The sequence below is a fragment of the Dromiciops gliroides genome, chromosome 6 (assembly GCF_019393635.1).
Source record: "Dromiciops gliroides isolate mDroGli1 chromosome 6, mDroGli1.pri, whole genome shotgun sequence".
Lineage (NCBI taxonomy): Eukaryota > Metazoa > Chordata > Mammalia > Microbiotheria > Microbiotheriidae > Dromiciops > Dromiciops gliroides.
The window spans coordinates 261,537,301-261,563,357 of record NC_057866.1 but is presented as its reverse complement, the minus strand read 5'-3'; the positions used below and the strand labels follow the sequence as shown (position 1 = coordinate 261,563,357).

The 26,057-nt window shown below is 42.6% G+C and overlaps 1 protein-coding gene across 2 annotated transcripts; it reads right to left on the bottom strand.

Annotated features, from left to right (window-relative positions):
- Nucleotides 1-13,165: 13,165 nt before the first annotated feature.
- On the bottom strand, nt 13,166-24,807 carry LOC122730989 (cytochrome c oxidase assembly protein COX18, mitochondrial). Of its 2 annotated transcripts, none has more exons than XM_043970667.1 (6): nt 24,368-24,807; nt 21,714-21,814; nt 20,647-20,810; nt 18,679-18,803; nt 15,288-15,395; nt 13,166-13,979 (listed from the first exon to the last, which is right to left on the bottom strand). In XM_043970667.1, the coding sequence occupies exons 1-6, from the start codon at nt 24,707-24,709 to the stop codon at nt 13,806-13,808; spliced, it is 1,014 nt and encodes a 337-aa protein (XP_043826602.1). In that variant the 5' UTR covers nt 24,710-24,807; the 3' UTR covers nt 13,166-13,805. The 2 variants fall into 2 exon arrangements, with proteins under 2 accessions (XP_043826602.1, XP_043826603.1); XM_043970668.1 differs by having other exon boundaries at nt 21,714-21,818; nt 24,368-24,503.
- Nucleotides 24,808-26,057: the final 1,250 nt, after the last annotated feature.

Here is a 26,057-nt window from a genome sequence, read left to right as displayed (position 1 = left end):
GTGGACAAAGCACCAGTCCTGGACCCAGGAGGCCCTGAGCCCAAATCCAGTCCCAGAGATAAGACACCCCACCCTGCTTGCCCCACAAAGAACAAGGATAAACCGAAAATAAATGTTTTACAGATATCATCCCTTCATATTCAGTTCAGACCTGTGTGCTCTAAGTGTATTCTTTTCAGCTACCCCAATACTGAGAAAGTTCTTATGAGATAGAAGTATTATCTTCCCATGTAGGAATGTAAACAGTTTAATCTTCCAATATCCCTCATGATTTCTTCTTCCTGTTTGACTTTTTATGTTTCTCTAGGTTCTTGGATTTGAAAGTCAAATTTTCTATTCAGTTCAGTTCTTTTAATCACAAATGCCTGAAAGTCCTCTTTTTCATTGAAGTCTCATTTTCCCCCCTGAAAGATTATACACAGTTTTGCTGGGTACATGATTCTTGGCTGTAGTCCCAGTTCCTTTGCCCTCTGGAATATCATATTCCATGACCTCTGATTCTTTAATGTAGATGCTGCTAGATCTTATTTTATCCTTATTGTAGCTCCACAGTATTTGAATTCCTTTTTTTCTAGCTGTTTGCAATATTTTCTCCTTGACCTGGGAGCTCTGGAATTTGGTTATAATATTCCTGGAGGTTTTCCTTCTGGGATCTCTTTCAAGAGGTGATTAGTGGATGCTTTAAATTTCTATTTTACCTTCTGCTTCCATTATAGCAGGGCAATTTTCCTGACAATCTCTTGGAAGAAGCTGTCTAAACTCTTATTTTGGTCATGGTTTTCAGGTAGTCCAATGATTTTCAAATTATCTCTCCTAGAGGCAGGTAGGTGGCACAGTGGATAGAGCACCGGCCCTGGAGTCAGGAGGACCTGAGTTCAAATCCAGCCTCAAACACTTAACACTTAACTAGCTGTGTGACCCCGGGCAAGTCACTTAACCCCACTTGCCTCAAAAAAAACCCAAACAAACAAACAACAAAAAAAAACTATCTCTCCTGGATCTATTTTTCAGGTCAGCTGTTTTTCCAAGGAGATATTTCATATTGCCCTCTATTTTTTTTTATTCATTTGGATTTGTTTAACTATGTCTTGGTTTCTCATAAAGTCACTAGCTGCCATTTGTTTAATCCTAATTCTTAGGCAATTATTTTCTTCTGATAGCTTTTGTATCTCCTTTTCCATTTGGCTTTTCAAGCTGTTGACTTTTTTCTGATGACTCTCTTGCATTGCTCTCATTTCTCTTTCCATTCTTTCCTCCACCTCTCTAAATCTTCCTTCTATCTCTCCTACTTTCTCTTCAAAGTCCCTTTTAAGTGCTTCCATGGCCTGAGACCAATTCATAGTTTTTTTTTTTTAATTAATAAATTATTTTTTTTCCGTTACATGTAAAGATAGTTCTCAACTTTTGTTTATACAAGCTTTACAATTTCAGATTTTTCTCCCTCCCCCATCCCCTAGACAGCAGGTAATCTGAGATATATATATATATATATATATATATATATATATATATATATATATATATATATATATAATAACATTAAACATATTTCTGCATTAGTCATGTTATAAGAGAAAAAATCAGAGCAATGATGAAAAACCTCAAAATAGAGAAAAACAACAGCACCAAAAACAAAAGAAATAGTATGGTTCATTCAGCATCTATACTCCACAGTTTGTTTGTTTTTTCTTGGATTTGGAGATCCTCTTCTATCATGAGTTCCCTGGAACTCTTCTGTGCCATTGCATTGGTGAGAAGAATATAGTCCATCACAGTAGATCAACACTCAATGTTGATGATACTGTGTACAATGTTCTTCTGGTTCTGCTCATCTCACTCATCAACAGCCCATGCAAGACCCTCCAGGTTTCTCTGAACTCCTCCTGCTCATCATTTCTTACAGCACAATAGTATTCCATTGTATTCATATACCACAACTTGTCCAGCCATTCCCCAATCGATGGGCATCCCCTCAACTTCCAATTCCTTGCCACCACATAAAGAGCAGCTATAAATATTTTTGTACATGTGGGTCCCTTTCCCCTTTCCATGATTTCTTTGGGAAAAAGACCCCAAAGTGGTATTGCTGGGTCAAAGGGTATGGACAGCTTTATCGCCCTTTGGGCATAATCCCAAATTGCTCTCCAGAATGGTTGGATCAGTTCACAGCTCCACCAACAATGCATTAGCGTTCCAATTTTCCCACAGTTTCTCCAACATTTATTGTTTTCCTTTTTTGTCATTTTAGCCAATCTGATAGGTGTCAGGTGGTACCTCAGAGTTGTTTTAATTTGCATCTCTCTAATCAATAGTGATTTAGAGCATTTTTTCATATGGGAATAGATAGCTTTTGGTTTCTTCATCAGAAAACTGCCTGTTCATATCCTTTGACCATTTCTCAATTGGGGAATGACTTGGATTCTTATAAATTTGATTTAGTTCTGTGAGATTTAAAATTGGATACTAGAGCATTAATCTCCCCTCTTTAACCTTTCCCTTAATTTATCTCCCAGACTAGTAAATGGAAGAAGCTTCTGGTCTCTAATTAGAGCTTTTATTGTTTGGTAGTTACAAGGTGATGTTGATTAGAGGGATAAGAAAGTAGAAATACAAAACAAATAGTCTTAAGTCTAAGCTTAGTCTATATTCTGTATAGAACTCACCAAAAGCCCAAGACCACCTTTGGGGGGAGAGAGCCTCGTCAAGCACGTGCTACTACGGCGAGCTGGGCCGAGTCGAACTCCAGTCAGCGTCTGTCTGTGCCTCGCAGCCAGTGAACCAGGAGAGCCGAAAAGAATGCTCACTTCCGTTCTCTCTTTGCCTTTTAAGCTCGCACCCTGGAGTGCTTAGTAGCCGGGCTGGCATGCATAGCCCATGCACAGCCGTCGGTCTCCTCCCCTAAAGGGTGGCCATTCAAAAAACTGGCCTACTTTCCATATTCACTAACTGACTGTTAAAAACTTTTTACCACAGTTCCCTATATATTTTAGAGATGAGGCCTTTATCAGAAGTACTGGCCACAAAAATTGTTTCCCAGCTTTCTGCCTCCCTTCTAATTTTGGATGCATTGCTTCTGTTTGTACAAAAATTTTTTAATTTAATGTAATCAAAATCATCCATTTTGCATTTTATAATATACTCTATCTCTTGTTTGGTCATAAACTGTTTTCCTTTCCAAAGATCTGATAAGTAGACTATTCCTTTCTCTCCTAATTTACCTATTATTATTAATTCACCTCTTATGTTTAAATCGTGTATCCATTTTGACCTTATTTTAGTATAAGGTATAAGATGTTGGTCTATGCCTAATTTCTGCCATACTATCTTCCTGTTTTCCCAGCAGTTTTTGTCAAATACTGAGTTCCTATCCCAGAAGCTAGAGTCTTTGGGTTTATCAAACACTACATTACTAGTGTCATTTATTACTGCACTTCCTGAGCCTAGCCTATTCCATTAATCTACCACTCTATTTTTTAGCCAGTACCATATAGTTTTGATGACTGCTGCTTTATAGTAAAGCTCCAGGTTTGGTACCGCTAACCTACCTTCCTGTGAATTTTTTTTCATTATTTCCCTGGATATTCTTGATTTTTTGTTTTTTCCAGATGAATTTTGTTATTATTTTTTCCAGCTCTATAAAATAATTTTTAGGTAGTCTGATTGGTATGGCACTGAATAAGTAAATTAATTTAGGCAGTATTGTCATTTTTACTATATTAGCTCTGCCTATCCATGAGCAATTGATATCTTTCCAATTATTTAGATCTGATTTGATTTGTGTGAAGAGTGTTGGGTAGTTGTGTTCATAGAGTTCCTGGGTTTGTCTTGGCAAGTAGACTCCCAAGTATTTTATATTATCTACCGTTACTTTAAATGGAATTTTTCTTTCTATCTCTTGCTGCTGGACTTTGTTGGTCATGTATAGAAATGCTGATGATTTATGTGGATTTATTTTATATCCTGCTACTTTGCTAAAGTTGTTAATTGTTTCAAGTAATTTTTGAGTTGATTCTCTAGGATTCTTTAAGTATACCATCATATCATCTGCAAAGAGTGATAGTTTTGTTTCCTCCTTGCCTATTCTAATTCCTTTAATTCCTTTCTCTTCTCTGATTGCTAAAGCTAACATTTCTAGGACAATATTAAATAATAGGGGTGATAATGGACATCCCTGTTTCACCCCTGATCTTATTGGGAAGGCCTCTAATTTATCTCCATTGCATATAATACTTGCTGATGGCTTTAGGTAGATACTGTTTATTATTTTAAGGAAAGCTCCCCCTATTCCTAAACTTTCCAGTGTTTTTATTAGGAATGGGTTTTCTCTGCATCTATTGAGATAATCATATGATTTTGGTTGGTTTTCTTATTGATGTGGTTGATTATGTTCATAGTTTTCCTAATGTTGAACCAGCCCTGCATTCCTGGTATAAATCCCACCTGGTCATAGTGTATTATCCTGGCGATCACTTGCTGTAATCTCCTTGCTAATATCTTATTTAAGATTTTAGCATCAATATTCATTAGGGAAATTGGTCTATAATTTTCTTTCTCTGTTTTTGCTTTGCCTGGTTTTGGTATCACCACCATATTTGTGTTATAAAACGAATTTGGTAGAACTCCTTCTTCACTTATTTTCCCAAATAATTTGTATAATATTGGAATTAATTGTTCTTTAAATGTTTGGTAAAATTCACCCATAAACCCATCTGGCCCTGGGGATTTTTTCTTAGGGAGTTCATTAATGGCTTGTTCAATTTCTTTTTCTAATATGGGTTTATTTAAGGATTTTATTTTCTCTTCAGTTAACCTGGGCAGTTTGTATTTTTGTAAGTATTCATCCATTTCATTTAGATTGTCAAATTTATTGGCATACAGTTGGGCAAAATAATTCCTAATTATTGATTTAATTTCCACTTCATTGGTGGCAACATCACCTTTTTCATTTTTGATACTGGTAATTTGGTTTTCTTCTTTCTTTTTTTAAATCAAATTAACCAATATTTTATCTATTTTATTGTTTTTTTCATAAAACCAGCTCTTAGTTTTATTGATTAATTCTATAGTTTTTTTTGCTTTCAATCTTATTAATTTCTCCTTTGATTTTCAGGATCTCTAATTTAGTATCTAATTGGGGATTTCTAATTTGTTCTTTTTCTAGCTTTTTAAGTTGCATGCCCAATTCATTAATCTCCTCTTTCTCTTTTTTATTCATGTAAGCATTTAGAGCTATAAATTTTCCCCTAAGCACTCCTTTGGCTGCATCCCATAGATTTTGGTATGCTGTCTCATTATTGTCATTCTCTTGGATATAGTTATTGAGTGTTTCTATGATTTGTTGTTTGGCCCATTCATTCTTTAGAATGAAATTATTTAGTTTCCAATTGATTTTCATTCTACTTTTCCCTGGCTCTTTCTTACATGTAATTTTTATTGCATCATGATCTGAGAAGGATGCATTTACTATTTCTGCCTTTCTACATTTGGCTATGATGTTTTTGTGCCCTAATACATGGTCAATTTTTGAAAATGTGCCATGTACTGCTGAGAAAAAGGTATATTCCTTCCTATCCCCATTCAATTTTCTCCAGACATCTATCATGTCTAACTTTTCTAGTAATCTATTCACCTCTTTCACTTCTTTCTTATTTATTTTTTGGCTAGATTTATCTAATTCTGAGAGGGGGAGATTCAGATCCCCCACTAGTATAGTATTACTGTCTAATTCCTCTTGTAACTCATTTAACTTCTCCTCTAAGAACTTGGCGCATACATATTTAATATTGATATTACTTCATTATCTATAGTACCTTTAAGCAAGATGTAATTTCCTTCCTTATCTCTTTTAATGAGTTCTATTTTTTTTTTTGTGGGGCAATGGGGGTTAAGTGACTTGCCCAGGGTCACACAGCTAGTAAGTGTCAAGTGTCTGAAGCCGGATTTGAACTCAGGTACTCCTGAATCCAGGGCCAATGCTTTATCCACTGCGCCACCTAGCCGCCCCCAATGAGATCTATTTTTGCCTGTACTTTGTCTGAGATAAGGATTGCTACCCCTGCCTTTTTTACTTTAGCTGAAGCATAATATATTCTGCTCCAGCCTTTTACCTTTACTCTGTGTGTATCTCTCTGCTTCAAATGTGTTTCTTGTAAACAGCATATTGTAGGATTCTGGTTTTTAATCTACTCTGCAATTCGCTTCTGTTTTATAGCAGAGTTCATCCCATTCACATTCACAGTTATTATTACTGACTGTCTATTCCCCTCCATTCTATTTACCCCCTTTGTACTTTCCCCCCTTCTTTCACCCTATTCCTCCTCACCGACGTTTTACTTCTTACCCCTGCCTCCCCCAATCTGCCCTCCCTGTTTATCACCCCCCTCTCTTTTCTTTACCCTTTTCTCCCTTGCTTTTGTCCTACCTTCTATCAGTACCCCCCTTTCCCTTCCTCTTTTGCTTCCCTAAAGAATAAGTTAAGTTTCTTTATCCCAATGAACGTATATGTTATTCCCTCTTTGAATCAAATCTAATGAGAATAGGGTTGAAACAATGTTTCCCCCTCCTTTCTTTCCCTCTATTGTAATAGGTTTTTTTTTTCACCTCTTCATATGATATAATTCATCCCATTCCACCTCCCCTTTCCTCTCCTCCCCATAGACTTCCTTTTTAACCCCTTAATTTTTTTTGTATCATCACATCAAAGACAATTTATATTTATACCCTCTGTGTAAAGTCCTTCTCTCTGCCCAAATACATTTACAGTTCTTAAGAGTTATGAGTATTATCTTCCCATGTAGGGATATAAACAGTTTAACCTAATAGAGTAACCTTTTTTCCCCCCTCTGTTTACCTTTTTAAACTTCTCTTGAGTCTTGTATGTTGAGATCAAATTTTCTATTCAGTTCTGGTCTTTTCACCAGGAAAGATTGAAAGTCCCCAATGTCATTAAATGTCCATCTTTTGCCCTGAAAGAAAATGCACATTTTTGCTGGGTAATAGATTCTTGGCTGCAATCCAAGCTCCTTTGCCTTCTGGAATATCATATTCTAAGCCTTGTGGTCCTTTAATGTTGAAGCTGCCAGGTCCTGAGCAATCCTGACTGTGGCTCCATGATATTTAAATTGCTTCTTTTTGGCTGCTTGGAGTATTTTCTCCTTCACCTGATAATTCTGGAATTTGGCTACAATATTCCTTGGAGTTTTCCTTTTGGGGTCTCTTTCAGGAGGTGATCGGTGGATTCTTTCAGTGATGATTTTATCCTCTGATTCTATGATATCAGGGCAGTTCTCCTTAATAATTTCCCGGAATATGGTGTCTAGATTCTTTTTCTGGTGATGACTTTCAGGCAGTCCAGTGATTCTCAAATTGTCTCTACTCGATCTGTTTTCCAGATCAGTTGTCTTTCCGAGGTATTTCACATTTTCTTCTATTTTTTCATTCTTTTGATTCTGCTTGACTGATTCCTGTTGTCTCATGGATTCTTTATCTTCCAACTGTCCAGTTTTAATATTTAAGGCATAGTTTTCTTCAGTAAGATTATGCACCTGTTTTTCCATTTGGCCAAGTGAATTTTTTAAGGCATTGTTTTCTTCAATGAGATTATGCACTTTTTTTTCCATTTGGCCAGTTAATCTTTCTGCTTCCTTTTCCAAGCTGCTGATTCTTTTTTCATAGTTTTCTTGTTTTGCTTTCATTTCTCTCCCCATTTTTTCTTCTCTCTCAATTGCTTTTTAAAATCCTTTTTGAGCTCTTCCAGGAAGGCTTTTTGTTCTTGAGACCAATTCACCTTCCCTCGTGAGGCTTCACATGTAGGCAATTTGAGGGTATTGTCCTCATCTGAGTTTGCATTGGCTTCTTCCCTATTGATACAGAAGCTCTCAATGGAGAGGGCTCTTTTTTTCTTCTTACTCATTATTGCAGCTTATTTATTTATTTTTTAAGTTGAGGTCTGCTCTGGGGGCACCAGGGTCCCTGTTTTGGGCTTCTTGTGCAGGGGTATAGGTGCTGTATGACCGGCTTTTTACTCTGAGGCCTTTATAATGTGTGTAGTTCGCCCCCCTGCACTTCCTGTCTGAACGTTCGGCCAGGCGCCCGATCCCGCTGACCCATTCGTGGCCCTCCTGGCCGGTGCAGGTTGGTTTTCCACTGTCCTTCTTGGCCAGCAGATTTTTGAGCCAGGTTCCAGGAGCCTCAGTTGTTTGGCTGTGGCCCACAGCTCCTGCTGACTTGCCCTGACCCCCTTGGCGCTAGGCTGCTGCCCTGTGCTGGGCCTCCCTTTTGCCCAAGTCAGACCAACCTTTTCCTGAAGTCTTCTAAATTATCTCTGGTTGGAAGACTGTGTCTCTCTGTCTCTTTGCAGGTTCTGTAGTTTCAGAATCTGTCCAGAGGCTTGATTTAATGTTCTTTTTGAGGGAACAGGAGAGCTCAGGCTGCTTGTTGCTTCCTCTCCACCATCTTGGTTCTGCCCCTCCCAATTCATATTTTTCTTGGAAGCTTTGGAAGTAGGGACCCTGAGGTTGTTATCCTCTTCTGAGGGTGCACCTCAATCTTCCTTGTCACTAAAGAATCTTTCAATAATTCTCAACTTTCTTTGCTTGCTCATCTTGTCATCTTTTACTTGACTTTTAACTCCCTCTTACAGTGGGGTCCTACTTCCAAGCTACACTGTCCCAAGCTTCAGAGGGTCCCAGGTGTTTTGGTTTGAGGGAGGGCAGGTTTTTCTCTCTCCTGGCCTGTTGTCTGGTCCAAAGATAACCTCAAACCAATTTGCTAATTAACCAGTCAGCAGAACTTTGTGCGCTATGGTGGTTCTTAGCTTCCAACAAGCCTGTGCCCCTCCTCCACCTGGGTCTCCTGATGCTCACGATTTCTTCCTTGTTCCTGGCTGGGGTGAGATAGCCAAATTCCTCCTTAGGTCCTGCAGACACCCCTGTATTCCCCCCTGCCTCCCGTCCCCACCACCTGCAGCAAGCCGTTCAGACCTCTCACCTGACCATAAGCTGAGTTCCAGAAGACAATGGTGCTGCACCTGATTTGGAGGCTCACGGTAAGTTCCTCTGGCGCAGTGTGCCTGGTGTCTATGTTGGCGCGATTGCAGGTTTGGACTCTTCTTGCAGCCCAGCATGGCCCCCTTTAATCTGTCTTTGGCTGGAAAAAAATGGTATCAGCCCATCTTTCTGTGGATTTTGTTGCTCATGGGGTTATTTTATTGCTGTTTGGGGGGTAATTGTGTCAGGAGCTCTGTGCATTTAATGTCTTTCCTCTGCCATCTTGGCTCCACCCGTTTGTTTTTTGTGGGGCAATAAGGGTTAAGTGACTTGCCCAGGGTTACACAGCTAGTAAGTGTCAAGTGTCTGAGGCCGGATTTGAACTCAGGTCCTCCTGAATCCAGGGCCAGTGCTCTATCCACTGTGCAACCTTACTGCCCCCTCTAACTTGCTATTGATTGTAGAGATTCAGGTCAAAACAATTCTGGGTACTACCTCATACCTACTGGATTGGATAATAGAACAGCAGATGAAAATGACAAATGTTGTGGGGCATATGGGGAAAATGAGACATTAATACACTCTTGGTAAAGCTGCAAACTGATTCAAACATTCTGTAGAGCAATTTGGAGCTATGGCCAAGGGGCCATAAAACCATGCATACTCTTTGACCTAGCAACACCACTACTAGGTTGGTATCCTCAAAGAGATTTTTTTTAAAAAGGTGAATTTAAAATTGGGGTGTTACCCATCAATTGGGGAAAGGCTGATCAAATTGTGAGATGAGATTAGGATGGAACACTATTGTGCTGTAAGAAATGATGAGCAGGATAACAAAAGGACTTACGGGGGGCAGCTAGGTGGTACAGTGGATAAAGCACCAGCCCTGGATTCAGGAGGACCTGAGTTCAGATTCAGCCTCAGACACTTGACAATTACTAGCTGTGTGACCTTGGGCAAGTCATTTAACCCTCATTGCCTTGCAAAAAAAAAAGACTTACGAAAAATGCAATCCATCTATAAAGAACTGATGGTATCTGAATACAGATTGGAGTATATTTTTTTTTGTTAGTTCCTCTAAAGTTTTTTTGTCTATTTTCTTTCATAGCCCAATGTGGAAATGTTTTGCATGACTGGACATGTATAACTTATATTTATTTGCTTGAGTTCTTAAGGCGGTGTGGGGAGGGAGAAAGAGAATTTGGAACACAAAGTTTTAAAAATTGATGTGAAAATTTCTTTATAATATAACTTGGGGGAAATTCTAAATAAATAAATAACAAATGTGAAAAAAAAAAAAAAACCACGGCAGTTTGGGACTATATCCCAAAAGTTACCAAACTGTACATACCCTTTGACCCAGCCTATACTACTGCTAGCTTTGTAACCCCAATGAGATCAAAGAAAGGGAAAGGATCTATACATAGCTTTGCTGTTCACACCTCAGTAGCTTTCACCTCTTTGATTGAAGGGCAGAGTCAGAGCCTTTCAGAGAAGGCTCAAAGTGCAGGCCTTCTCTTCATCCACAGCAGCAGTGGCTCTGCTTGTTTTCAACTCCATCATCATGTTCATCATCTCTGCTCCTCCTCTTGTGTGTTGTCTTCCCTGGTGATTTTAAGCTCTTTGAGGGCAGAGACTGTCTTTTTATCTGTATCCCCAACACTTAACACAGTGCCTGACACATAGTAGGTATTATAATAAATGTTGATCACATTACATTTACAAAAAATATTTATAGCAGCTTTTTTTTTTTATGATAGACCAAAACTGGAAACTGAAAGGGGTATCCTCCCAATGTGACATATAAAATGGAATATCATTGTGCCAGAAGGAATGATAAAATGGACAATTTCAGGAAAGACCTTTGTGAACAGATGCAGAGCAAGATAAGCAGAATTAGGAGAACAATGTGAAATGATAATAATATTATAGAGGGGAAAAAACTTTTAAAGACTTTAAAACTATTATCCATAGTGATGACCCACAAAAATATAGCCAGAAGGGACAGCTAGGTGGCGCAGTGGATAGAGCACCGGCCCTGGATTCAGAAGGACTTGAGTTCAAATCCGACCTTAGACACTTAACAATTACTAGCTGTGTGACTCTAGGCAAGTCACTTAACCCCAATTGCCTCATCCAAAAATATATATATATATATATATATATATATATATATATATATATATATATATATATCTCCAGAAAAGTATAGTCAGAATAAACTGTAAGTGTAGAAGGAAGATGAAATATGCTACCCAACTCCTGACAGATGATGAACTTAGAAAGAGAAGACATTTTTGGACATAGCTCATGTGGGAATTTGTAGTGACATAAAATTGACTTGAATAAGTAAAACAGTAAAGGGTGTGTGTGCGTGTGCGTGTGCGTGTGCGTGTGTGTGTGTGTGTGTGTGTGTGTGTGTGTGTGCATGCTGAAAGACATCACAACGGTTCCAGTCTGCCCTGGCAGTTAGATACATTAGCTAGTTCAAAGGTAAGGTTAGCTGGGGCTATTTGTGATGATTTAGAATCTGGGCAGGTAAGTTCTGGGGCATGTGGATCTTCTCAGAGTTTGTACAAATGATTGAACAAAGCCCTGAAGTTTTTCAAACCTCTCTCCCCACTCCTACCCCTGGGACCACTTAGCTCTGGAAGGGATTGGACATCTAAGAACAAATTTGGGTTGAATCTAGCACCTTTTGGCTGAGTTTTTCTATCTCCGAAGTGGTACCAGCCCCCTGGATCAGATGAAGACTTTGGGGGACTTGGGTAGAGGCCACCAAAGATCTGGTATAGATATCCCCCTGGAAAGAATGTTTCATCAGACAGCAGCATACAATTTGAGGGTATATTCTAGTGCCCCCTTGAGAGATCAGAAGTCAGAGTGACACGATTGGCAGTTCCAAACATTTCCTTCCTGCTTAATGAAGGTGGAGAAAATCACACAACTATTCTGACTGGGTCCACTACAAACCTATTATATAACCTCAACTGGACCCTCACTGCTACTAGGAAAATCTACCACACCTCCCTTATCAGCTCCCCCATTCTCCACAGAGGCTCTTCCGAACCTTCTTCCTCCTCAGCCCCCCATGGCTCCCTCTCCTCTCTCTCTCAGCTGAGAACGTCGCCTTCTGTTTTACAGAAAAACTAAGGCCATTTGCCGCCTCCTTTCTATCAATCAGGTGCCTTCTGTTACTCTCCCCTCCATCACCCTGTCTCACATGATGAAACGGCCTTACTGCTTACCAAGGCCAACTCCTCAACTTGTGCAAGTGCATCCCATTCCTCCTCTGGGTTTGTCTCCTTTGTCATCCTTGTTCTCACCATTCTCTCTCCAGGCTAATTTCCTCCTGCCTATGGTTCTGGTGGGGGAAGACCCTCACTTGAGTCTTCCAGCCCCCATTATCATCCTTGATCTCTTCCAACCTTTGCAGCTAAACTCCTCAAAAAGGCGTGTGTAATAGGTGCCTCCACCTTCGCTCCTTCCGTTTTCTTCCCGACCCCTTACAATCTGGCCTAATCATTCCACCAAAGCGTCTTTCTCCAAGATTCCCAATGACATCTTAGTGGCCAAATCCAGTGGCCTTTTCTGTCTTCATTCTCCCTAACCTCTCTACAGCCTCTGACACTGTTGGTCACTCTCTCCTCCTTGATGCTCCCCTCTCTGGGTTTTCAGGACTCTTGGTTCTTTTCTTCCTATGTGACATCTCCTCGGTCTGATCCTCCTCCAGATCACACCTCCTAAGTACATCTCATCAGCTCCATGTATTTAATTATCATCTCTATGGGAATGATTCTCAAATCTGTATTTCCTGTCCCAATATCTCATCTCCAACTGCCTTTCAGACATCTCAAACTGGATGTCCCACACATATGTTAAACAAAACATATCCAAAACTGAATTCTTTCCCCTCATAAACTCTCCTCTATTACACTGCAAGAGGCAATGCTAATAAGAGGGGAATTATGTCGTGAGGGCTAACAGGTGGAGAGAGTGTACAGAAGAGACCTGGGATGAAGGGGAATGTTTTCTCTAGAGGGCCCAATGGAAGGGGCAGGCAGGACTGGACTGGGACATGAGACACAGTGAAACAGGTATCAACAAGGCTGTGCTTGTGGAGCTGCTCGGGAAAGTGTTTCGAGTTGTACCCAATCATTAACACCTCACCCACAGGGCCCAGTATTCACACACTGCATTTATTTAGATGTCATACACACTTGACATTTCCCAAGGACATCATACAAATCCTCCTCAGGAAACAAAAGCTTCAGCCACTGGTTGATCAGAAGCGCCGCTGCCTCACCACAGAGCTCTCCGATGATCTCAGAGCCCAACCTAGCATCACACTGTCGTGTCACCATCACTGTTTACTGAAGAGCAAATGCAGTAACACCAACGGAATCACTTCAGGGAGGATTTGAGAGGTACGGTTCCACGAGGTTGGTTTTCTTAGTTTGGACATCTCTTATTCAGCCTAACATGCAGTAGCTCTCTCTGCCACAGGATCATTTACTATTTCAATAAATGCTTTTCTTTCAGAGAAGTAATGTCTCTGCTTTAGATTGGTGGGACTTATTGATCCTTCCCTTTTGCAATTCAGGATTATTTCGCAAATTCCACCCACTCATCCTCCAGATATAAAACAAATTTTCTTCCCATGATCCAACCCACAAAGCATAACTGACCAGATCTTCACTTGTCTAAAACACAAGAGGCATACATCACAATAGCACTTCAAACCCCAGCTCACTGCCTTGTACGTCACACAAAGAACATCCACCAAGCTCTTAATCTCCCGAGTCAGTGAGGAAGAGATCACTTTCTCAAAAAGAACTTGGCATAAAAGGCAGCAAAGAGGTCCTTATAAGGAGTGTCTGAATGTGATTGTGTCTGAGGGATGCGGCAGAACTGGCGAACTACCGGGGAGCGCAGCAGCAGGTTCTGTGCGAAGCCTAAGAAGCTGGAGGAGAACCAGTACAGCGCCACTGACTGGAAAGAGAAAGAGACACACATGTCAGCACCAAGGAAGGCCAAGCTCCAGCCACTGCTCTCTGGTGGCTGTTGAGTCCCACAAAAACCACCTGCGTCCATCGGGTTGGACGACTGCCCGGGGGGTACATGCACCCTCCATCCATCACTAGGCTTGTACCTGCTCTACAGCTTTCTCCAAAGGGAGCCAGGATAAGCCACCAGGATGTCCCTTCCTTGCCCACACTGCCCACCCACAGGGGAAGCCACGTGGGCCAGCCACACACTGTCTTCTGGCACCAGTAGCCCTGTAGCTGAGTCCTCATGGGTCTTTCTTACTGTCTTATGTGTCTCTTCTCCAGGGATTATTCCATCTCCCTGGGAGGAGAGATGCTGGCGTTTTTTTCTATTTGTACTCCTAGTGCTTAGCACACAGTAAAGGCTTAAGAATGGCTTTTCACTCATTCATTGCATCTGCTCTCTAGTCTTGTATATGGAGTCACTACAACAAAACGACCTGTGGAATCCAAGTAGTTTTTAATTCATAAAATGTTTTTAAATGCCCACAAAACACTCTCAGTACATTGGCCTAATGTTAGCCATCACCAACATCTGGCTTGTACTTTGGCCAAATGTAGGAACTAATCAATCAATCAAAAAGCATTTAGTGAATTCCTAATATTTGCTCAGCACTCTCCTGGGTACCAGGAGGGACACAGAAATACCCAGTTCTTGTCCTCAAAGAGCTCACACTTCAGCTGGAGAGACAAGATCGAAACCCAGGAACATCCGACATGAGAACGCTACTTCCTGCATCAGGTAATGAAACACTAAAGTCATATTATATTTTTACCACTGAAAGGCGGTGTTGTACAGCGCCTACAGAAAGCTGGCCTTGGTGTCAGGAAGGTGGGGCTCCAGTCCCACTCCTGGACCAGTATGATGTGCAGGGTCCGGAGCAGATGCTGAACTTTCACGTCAGCAGACAGAGTTTTCTCACCAGGATCATCTTCTACAGAGGAAAACTCGATCCCCAAATTCTATGCTTTAGACTTTAACTCACTGAGGAGTTCAATAAACTAATGAAACCGAGTATAAGTGATTATGATGGGCTATCCAATAAACATTTATTAAGCAATACGATGCATAAGGTGCCACGTCAGGTGCCAGGGAGACAGAGGTTAAGGCTGAGGTTCCTGGGAAATGAGGCCTAAATCCACAGACAGGTTGAGAAGGAAATGCAGAGAAGGTCGGACTTGAGTTGGGTCCCTTGTGAGTTAATAAACACCAATTCGCAAAAATGTACACTTACTGTTCAAGATTACTTACTGAGGGCACAGTTGCAGCAATGGGAATCATCAACACAGATATGCCACGAATAAAATTGGTGACATACTTCTGAAGGCGGGACATTGCAAGTTTTTGTGATGAAAAAATCTGAAGGGGAAGAAAACACATATGTACAGTGACACAAAAGGTAAATCAAATTTGATAAATTTGACTAAAAACTGAATTTTGTACCTCACGATAATTTAATAAATTCAATCATTTTAAAAACTTGAACCCAATCCTTTGAGAAATCAGTCATTACAGAAAACATGTTCAGTTAGCTATTTCTCTACTTTTAGAAAACTTATTAAGCAGCCCCTGTGATCTCGAAAAAGAGGACTGCCATCTACAAAGAAGCTCATTGCTCTTCACTTAGAAGGAAGGAAGTGCTGCTTCCCCTGCTGCAGCAACACTGAGGATAGAGAGGTGGGAGGCGGTCACAACTAGGTTTCTGTAACCAAAATATAAATGAGCATGCCTTTGCTTCACTGACCTCCTGCTCGCTCTTTTACCCACCCATGGTGCTTTCATCCATGCTCTTAACTAATGGCAGCTGCTTAATAAAATCCTGTAACAAGGGGAATGCACCTGGATGTGTCACTCTCTACAGAAAAGAGCTATGGAGGCAGGGATGTGGCTGGGCGGGAAAGTGCAGCCAGCCCAGCTCTGGGTGGCGAGGGACTGAGGGGCAAGGGAGGAATCAGGCCTGGGCAGCCACTGGGTGACAATCTGTGCAGGGGATTAGCCCTGTGGGGAGGGGTAACCGCTATCCACGTCGAGCTCATGTGCAGAGCTCGGCCATAATTTCATTTACCTGAAATAATAAATGCAGGTTGAATCCTTTCCCCAAGGATTCAAGGGAGCACCATAAGGGAGCAATACTCATAACTGTTAGGGGCCTTTATTTTACTCTTGACCTACCTACCTTCCTTCCTTCCTTCCTTCCTGTGGGGTTATGAGGGTTAAGAGACTTGTCCAGGGACACACAGCTACTAAGTGTCAAGTGTGTGAGCAGGATTTAAACTCAGGTCCTCCTGCCTCCAGGGCTGGTGCTTTATCCACTTCGCCCCCTAGCTGCCTCCTCTTGAGCTGCTTTTCACTCAAGTGTTATGCCTGTGTTCACTGTTCCCAAAGTGTACAAAGACACGTTTTGTGTATGCAGGAAACCTCTCACTGACACAGTCTGACTGCTTTACGGTAACAGTTCTTATGTGTGTGCACAAACATGACAAGTGCTCTATCTAATCCATCTCTGCAGGGTACGTGGGGCTGCAGTAAGGAAGGAGCCAGCCAAAAAGAAGCTCACAATCTTTACAGGCCGAAAAGGGTCTCAGCACCCACCCTCTACGGTATCAACTTCTCATTATCTCAAGAGCAGAGAGTCTCTCGGGGCAGCTAGGTGGTGCAGTGGATAAAGGACCTGCCTTGGATTCAGGAGGACCTGAGTTCAAATCCAGCCCTAGACACTTGCCACTTACTAGCTGTGTGACGCTGGGCAAGTCACTTTACTCTCATTGCCCCGCCAAAAAACAAAACCAAAGACAAAACAAAAAAGAGTCTCCTTTGCATAGATGTTTATGTAATTGAAAAGAAAAATGAAAATTATTCTTCGCTTTCCTTTCTCCTGCCTAAAACATGTAGAGACACAGATGTACTACTCCATAACACAATGCCCACACATCTCTCCAGTCTTAAAGGTCTTCCCTGACCCTTTGGATGTTTCCACTTCCTCACTACTCCCCTCATCCTAGCCCCTCCAAGATGGTTTCTGCCTCCCTTATTCTCCTGAAACTGCTCTCTCCCAGGTGCCCCGTGGGAGGCTCCCTCAGTGCAGCAGACACCTTGACTTCTCCGCAGACTGACCCTGTTGGCTGCCCCACCACGGCAATGGGCACATCTCTCTTCCCGGGATTCTCGCCCCCTTGTCCATGGCGCTCCCATCCCATGCTCTTGCCTACTTTTCCCTTTCCTAACTCTTTAAAGTGGGTGTTTCTCTAGGTCTGCCCTTTACCTTTTCCCTTCGCCCTCTCTGCCTCTGAAACGTCAATGGGCTCCACTGGCTCCTTTAAGGAAACAATCCCCCCATGCATAGGTTGTCCCGAGTTCTCGAGCGCTGACCTCTGGTCTCCAACAGCACACAGGACATGGAGGATGACCGACCTAGACCCAGGAGGGATCTCAGAAACTTCCTCATGCAATCCCTTCCTTGTACAGATGGGGAAACTACAGCCAAACAAGATTAAGTGACTTGCCCAAGGTTGTGTAAGTAATAAGCACAAGAGCAGGATTTGAACCCAAACCCTGGCACTCTGGAGCCATTCCTCCACAATGCCACTCATGGCCACCTGGATGGTTGACCACTGCCTCACCCTGAACTTGTGATCACTGGAATGCTTTCTACATCCAACTCCCTAATTTCACAGAAACTTTACAAGAAAACAGAGGCAGAGTGAGGGGCCCTGCCTAGCTCAGGGTCACACAGGTAAGATTTGCATCTAGGTCTTCTTCCTTATTCCAAGTTTCAATTCGCATCCCCATATTACTCTTTTTTTTTTTTTTTTGCAGGGCAATTGGGGTTAAGTGACTTGCCCAGGGTCACACAGCTAGTAAGTATCAAGTGTCTGAGGCCAGATATGAACTTGGGTTCTCCTGACTCCAGGGCCAGTGCTCTATCTACTGTGCCACCTAGCTGCCCCCCATGTTATTCTCAATCTCACCACCTAAACCTGCCCCCAGGTGCTACTGCAATCTTACAGCATCTTGGAAACGATGGTTTTCTAGGAGGGCATTTCCCCCCTTTTTATTCTCCTACTTAAAAATCTTCAGTAGCTTACTGTTTTCTCTAGGATGCGATTCCCCCTTCAAACAATCTATCTGAAAGCCAACCAGTCACTAGGCCTTCCTGAAATTTGGTATTCATTCTCTCTGCTTTGCACAGGCCTTCTCTCATGCTTGGAAGGCAAGCCCTCCCCGGATCCAATGTACCAGCACCTCTTCTCATGGTTCGGTACTTATCTATCAGGGGTATGCTATATTTCGCTTCCCACAGCTCATACTGTCTTACTGTAGCCCCAGTGCCGCATTCAAAGCACCCAGTTAACTCTAACGTACTACATAAACACGAGCCATCAGTATTACTATGCATGTAATGAACATTCCTTTAACTGATTAGTGACCTGCTGACACACTCATGTACATTAATACTTTTCTGCCATAATAACTTGAAATGACCGTCGGTTACCTGCAAGATAACAAGCCTGTGATCTGGTCTAACAACTGCGCACACAAACACACATATAATACAAAGTTTGCAAGGACCACTTTTTGATTGTTCAACTTCTCAATGTAAACATTTACCAACAACAACAAGGCCGCATTCCAAACAATTTACCTCCACTATCATCAAATTGAGGAGTCCAAGTGAGATGGGTAGAATCCATGTAGAGTCAGTCACGGTGAGATTAGGAAACCAGAGGACTCCGCCCTTTGAAAATTGTTCCTGAACAGAAATGTCTCCTGAAAAAGACATGTGACATTTTTACAAACTGAGAGATTATAATTCTTATGAAAAGTAGATACAGAAAATGTGAGCTGAGGAGACTGATCATCACACAAGTCCTGTAAACCAGGCTTGCATATTGTTTTCAGCTGCCATTTATCACACAGTATTTCTGGTCTTCCAACACGTAAGATAGGGAACACCCTTAAAGAGATAACACTAAGGATACGTTTGCGGGAGTGAGCACTGACAACCTGAAGACATACAGTGGCAGAGTTTTCTCTTGGGACCAAGATTATTATTAGCCCACAAGTTTTTTCTTCTGCTTTTACATTTTTTCTGGCCAATTTTTTCCCCTGGTTATGGGACTATTTGAACTTAAATAGCTGTTTTATCTTACAATATTTTTTTCCTCCTTGTGTGTTCAAGATAAAAAGTAGACATTTTTCTGATTGGGCATAATTTTCATACATTTTTTTCCAGTTAGGAATCCGAATTACAGAAGGGACCTATCAATTCTACAGTGACTCAACCTATAAAAGAATCAGAGCTGGTAAAGCACACAGAAGCTACTTAGTCTGAAACATATCTAAAGAGGAATGGCCCCCACATCCCTGACAAGTGGCCGTCCGTTCCCCATGAGATCGGATGTATAGATTAAACCCACTGCACCCAAAACAGTCCATTCCACGTGGGGAGGCCTCGTCCTTCCCTTCTACTGGGTCTGGCCTAAGTCCCCAGAGTCAACCTAGCTCCTCTTCCGTATGACAGGGAGACATTTTTCAAGCTCATTATCAGACTCGCACAGCTGTCTTCAGTCACACGGCTCCTCCCAGCGCATCCCAGCTCGCTCATGTTCTTTAGGAAATACGGCACCAAATTAAGTATGAAGCCAAACGGATCCCAATGGGACTGTGACCTCTGTAAGGGGCTAAAATTCTAGCTAGTCTTTCTAAAATATCTAATGAGTGGTCGCCAATAAATTATAAGCTTAAGCAAGAGTTAGACTTTTAAGCATTTATTAAGGAGAATAAGAATTTGGTGAAGAGAAAGAGAAAGGCCTAGATTCATCTGTCTATCAAAGGGAGAGTGCATCTTTAGCTCTGCTCTCCACCGGGGTCCTCCCAAAAGAGAGTGAGAGAGCCAGTCTTACCCCCTCTCCCTCCCACAAGCAAATATCACTTCCTGATGCCAAAGAAAAGCCACATGGCTTGCCCTCAGGTGCCTTCTCCTCATGGTGGAGCTTTCCTACAGTAGCTCTCCAGCAAGTGGCATCATTCCAGTTGTTATACCTCCCTTGTTCCCGATACAATTCTTCTTTCAGGGAGGCCTAGAAAACCACCCCTCTGCCCGCTGCCCTGTCACTGCTCCCACTTATCGCGCTTGGAGATTTTTTTCAGGTGAACTGCAATCTAGCAACACTATGTGTCAAGCAGAGCACTTCACAAATATTCCATCACTTGATCCTAATATCAACCCTGTTAGGTACGATCATTACTCTGGGGGTGGAGGGGAGGAAACTGAGGCAGACAGAAGTGAAGAGGCCTCCTCAGAGTCACAGCTCGTAAATATCTGAGGCCAGATTTAATGACTCCAGGCCCAGAGCTCTATCCATCACACCACCTAGGTGCCTCATATCCATTTCTAGGTGTGGTATCATGTAACAGGTCAAAGAAGGAATAAATGACTGAAGAAACAAAGAATCAAGCTTATCGATCTATTAAGCAATGTGTGGCAGTGCACTGTAATAACCAACACAAAGCTGCTGCCAAACAATGTTATCCCTTTCCATCACAAAATTAAAAGACAATAAATTTTGGGTAAAATCAAAGGAGGAAACCATGTTTTCAAAATGATCACCTTCAGAATCTGCTGTTCCTAGACTGAAGTTCCGTAGGGCAATAGACATAAAGACCCACACCGGTATCTGAATCCACACCAGAAGAGTGGCTTTGAATGGGTGACAATTGTCCCGAACATACAGCTCTGAAAGAATCCTCCTCATGTTGTTCAGGTAAGTGAGCCTGAAGGAAGGAGAGAAGAGAAGAAGGAAAAGTCCCTCTCCGCCAAATAAGTCATTTAAAATTAACCCTTTAAAAAACTTTTGTAATAAACAACACTGTAAGTTAGTACTTGTTCCCAGAGCATTAATGAAGTTTGTTCAATATTCTGCTTCTTGGCTAATGGAAGATGCTATATAGTTTCCTTTTTTTTCTTTTTTTTTTTTTTTGCAGGGCAATGAGGGTTAAGTGACTTGCCCAGGGTCACACAGCTAGTAAGTGTCAAGTGGCTGAGGTCACATTTGAACTCGGGTCCTCCTGAATCCAGGGCCAGTGCTTTACCCACTGCACCACCTAGCTGTCCTCTATATAATTTTCTAATATTCCATTACCATAAACTTTGTAAGTGGCCATGCAAGCTAATGTCAACTAAGACATTTCATTCTTTTTTTTTTTTAAGTGAGGCAATTGGGGTTAAGTGACTTGCCCAGGGTCACACAGCTAGTAAGTGTTAAGTGTCTGAGACCGGATTTGAACTTAGGTACTCCTGACTCCAGGGCCAGTGTTCTATCCACTGCACCACCTAGCTGCCCCAAGACATTTCATTCTTAACTCTTTAATAAGCCATTTAATTTATATCAAAGTTTATTAGTCACCTGTTATAATCGAGGTGAATAATGTTGCTGTTAAAATTCTTACTTCATTTGCATCTGATTAAAATTAGATTATAATAAAGATTATTTATAAATGAAAAGATACACTAATGAAGCTATTATTCCTCAGAAACACATTAAAATATATGAAAGGCTATCCTGGCAAAAATGTGAACCACCTAATGATAACTGCTGACATCATTCATAGATTGAAGTTATTAAATAATATTAAATTAATATTTACCAAATGTCTCCCATGTCCAAATTATCTTACCTAGTTAGTCTTTTTGACCATCCCAAGTGTTTTGCTCGAACTGCAATGTCATAATTAAGATTCTTGGCAATTATTTTTATTTCTGGCTGCAAATTTTCCACCTAGCTAAAAAGAAAGTAGAATTTATGAACGAATTTAAAACTTTTATTGGTAGTCACTTGTGCTTCTTTCTCCCTTTATCCTGTTCTTATTTTCAAAAAAGTAAAACACTGCACACGTACAACCTTAGGCCCCAACACAAGAAAGGTTAATCTACCGAGATGAGAAAAAAACAATCACCTCACAGAATGACTGGACATAAAAAATAAGGATTAATGGACTGATTTCAACACAGAGAGAGATTTCTATTAGAACATTGCAGGGCTCTGTCCTTGGCCCAATTCTGTTCATTATTTTTAACAATACCTTTTTTCCTTATTATGGCATCAATAAATATGAACAAAAAGAGGACTGTACATAAAACTATGAACTTTTACCCTGTTTCTTAAATCTATATTAAATGCAACATGACAGTACCCAAACTGTCCTGCTTATATGCATCCTCTTCCTTACTGTTCTGCAATCTTTGTGGGTTTTTTTTTTTCCATTGTGGTTTTATTGATGCTCTTCATTTTGGGGAGAATTACTATCATCAACTACCTATACTATCCAAAATAAAATGAATGCTAGGGAGCACTGATCATCCCCCGCTCTGAAACAACAACCACAAAAAAGCCCTCCCCTCTAACAAATAAGTATTGCCAAGCAAAACCAAGTCACATATTGACCATGTCTGAAAATTTGTCCCACTAGGGACTTCTGGTCCATTAACTCTGCCAAGAGATGGGAAAACAGGAAAAGAATACCTAACAAGAAGAGGGCTTTATGGTTTGCAATTTTAACCATTTGAAAAAGGTTTCTCATCGTCTTCTGGAGTCACAATTGTTACTGCATTGATAAAAAGTTGTACATTCTTTCAGGGCACTTTGCTTTTACCTTTATTGTAGGGACTATAGATTGAACTCTTGATTCTGCTGACCTGACTTTGCCTGAGTTTACATGAGTCTTCTCAGGATTCTTCAAAACCACCCCTCTTCAGAATTTCTTACCGCACAATAGTTTTCCATCACATGTACAGGTCATAATTTGTTCAGCCACCATTTCCTAGCTGGTGTGCAACCACTGTGTTTCCAGACCTTTATTACAACAGAAAGTATCACTGTGTTTTTGTACACGAGTCCCGTTTATTCTTTCTTTGATCTCTCGAGGTTATGTGCCTAGTAGTGGTACTGCTGGGCCAAAGGGCACATACAGTTTAGTCAATTTGGAGAGACAGCTCCAAATTGTTTTCCAGAATGGTTAGACAAATACACAGCTCCACCAACAATGCATTAGGTCTGCCTGTCCTCACATAGCTCCTCTAACAATTGCTTTTTCCCATTTCTGTCATCTTTGCCAATCTAATATGCATGAGATGGAATCTCAGAGCTCTTTTAAGTTACATTTCTCTTATTATTTGTGATTTGGGGCATTTTTTATATGGTTGTTGATAACCAGACTTTCTTCCTTTGAAAACTGCCTGGAAAGGAATTTAGGAGTACCAGATCCCACATGATACTACAAAGCAGGAGAGGTCAATCAGTTGAACAGATCAGGTACACAACATACTGAAAGAAACTAACCTAGCAACCTTGTGTCCAATTATCTCAAAGACTTTGTTATTGCAGTAAAAAGGTCTCACTTGTGAGAAAAGTGGACAGTAGTCTGGCAGAAATTAGTTTCAGACTATACACCAAGATAAACTCCAAAATGATAGATGACCTGCATATGTGGTCACAGCATAGAGCAAATTAAGAGAAAAATGGAAGATATTACAATTCAGGTATAGGGAAAGGTGATACGTTCCTCACCAAATAAGGGATAAAGAGGATCACAAGAGATAAAACGGACAATTTTGCTTGCATACAACTAAGTTCTTGAAAAAAACAGATCTAATGCAACTAATACTAGAATAGAAACAATTAACCATAAAAAAATCTTTGCGGCAAGCTTCTCTGATGATCTCGTTGCTAAAAAAAAAAATAAACTGATTATAATTTAAGAAAAATAAGAGGCATTTTAAATCCAAGCAACTTTAAATACTGAAAATCCCTATTAGAGAACTGGAGAAATTCCGCCCCACATCCATGGGAATGACACAGTTGACAACAAAGGAAAAAAGGAAACTAACAAATGCTGGCGGGCTTTGGGACAAGTACACGGATGCACCGCTGATGGAGCTGTGGCCCTCAAATTACTAACGTGTGTATATCTTTTAATACATGTGTGTGCATGTACGTATCTACGAAGGTGCTTATGGACAGCTATAGAGAAGAGCTCCTGCAGGGGGCGGGGCTCCAGCCTGCGGCACACAGCGGCAGGGCTGAGCCAGCAGATGCGGCATGGGGCGGGGCTCGAGCTTGCGCACACACAGTTGAGCCTTTGAGAGAGGCGAGCCGGCAGGGGGCGTGACTAGGGCCTGCGCACGAGGGTGGCCTGGCGGGGGCGTGGCTAGAGCCTGTGCACGAGGGCGGGCTAAGCAGGGGGCGGGGCTAGAGCATGCGCGCGAGTGTCGCAGGCAAAGGGCGGGGCTGGCTCTCCTTCACCTCCCCTCCCCGCCCAGCGCTCGCGTTCACCTTGGCCAGGATGTAGTGCTGGTAGGTGGCCAGGGGCAGCGTGACGACGCTCCTCAAGGCCGCGGTGGTGACGATAATGGTGGCCCACCACGGCAGCCCGGTGGCACTCTGCACTCCCAACAGTATCGTCTCCGCCCAGTGTGCAGGAACTGAGTCGGCCAGGGTGTCGTGCCAGCCCCCGACCTCTGCTGTCCCTCCGGCGGTGCCATGGGCACAGGCGGCCACACGCAGGAAGGACTCCGGGCTACCTAGCAGCTGGCCTCTCCCTGGCGGACAGCCCCTGCTCCCCAGGAGGGCGGGCAAGAGCCGCCTCTGCAGCTGCTGCCGGGCACTACACAGCATTTTGGCCAGCAAACAGAACAGTATGCCCCCACGAGCCGAAGGAGTCCTTCCTACTTCATCCGGGGTACAGAGCAAACAATGAATCCTGGGCCACCGCGAAGCGGAAGTCCCGCCCCACGTTTACGTGCCGGGGCAGACGCGTCATTGCGCAGGCGCAGAGTGGGAGATGAGGGTCGAATTGGCCCGGACCCGGAAGGGTTGCGCATTTCATGGTCACGTGGGGAGAACTGGGACCCAGCTCGGTTGGGGAAGTTTCGGTACCGACTCCGTGCTCCGATTGGGGCGGGGGGATGGGAAGACCCTCAGTTTGTCCGCTTTCCGCGTGGTGGAGGATCCCTTCGCTCGGCCGGCGCCTCCGGGAATAAAGCGGTCCTTGATTAAGCGCTCGCGCTTTGCCGGACGCAGGGACTCGCCTCGTTTGGAAAAATGAACCCCACTTTTCTGTTAACGTGTTCGTCAGCTTTTTATCCGGGGAGCCCGCGGCCTAGTGGAAGGGGAGGAGGGCCTCAGGGTCCCGAGGAGGGATTTCCTGGGGTCTTGGGCTGTCTGCGCAGCAGAGGAGCCGCCGGGCGTCTTCACCGAACCCCCCGAACCTAGGTCCACACCCTCTGCACCCCCCCACCCTGCAGTGCCTGTCATTCTTCCATTTTGTCCTTGTTGGTACATGGTCTGCCCCTCGAGAGCCGCCCCCACCCCGGCAAGTGCCCTAGGATTGGAGGTGGGAAGGGACCCCCACTGGCCCAGACCCAGGAGTGAGCACAGGCCGGGGCACTGGGGGCTAACCCCCCCTACTGGGGTTTTTTTCAATATTTGATTAAAATTTGGCTCAATCGTATTCCGATGTGGTTTCCGACTGAGCCCGAGGGAGGGGGCTTGCTCCCCGCATGACAGCGGTGTGTGGGTGTGAGCACGGCCGTCCACACCGGCTTTTCTCCCCCATCCAGACTCGCTTTGTAATAGAAATGAGATGGAAACACAATGGAGGCATTCAAAATGTGGTAGGCACAGCAGGTGCTCTCCAAGTTGTTGGGCTGAATTCTTGGGGTCACTTAAGTTTTCTTGCCAAATAGAAAGCTCCTTCCGTCTGTTTTAGGCCTGAAGCAGGACAGCTGAAAGCATGTTAAGCGCAGGGGTTCCTGGTTGACCATACGCCTTTTAGGCGCTTTGCTTCTGCGTCAAGGGAAGGAGCCTTCGAAGGGCTTCCTGTGGGTTTTAAACCGCAGCCCCTAACCTCAGTCACTGCAACATTTTCTAGTAGAAAACATCACTTCTGTGGAGTGCAATATTATATTTTCAAATTAATTTGTTATAGCAAGCATTACTGGAAAAAATGCATGCTCAATACTCG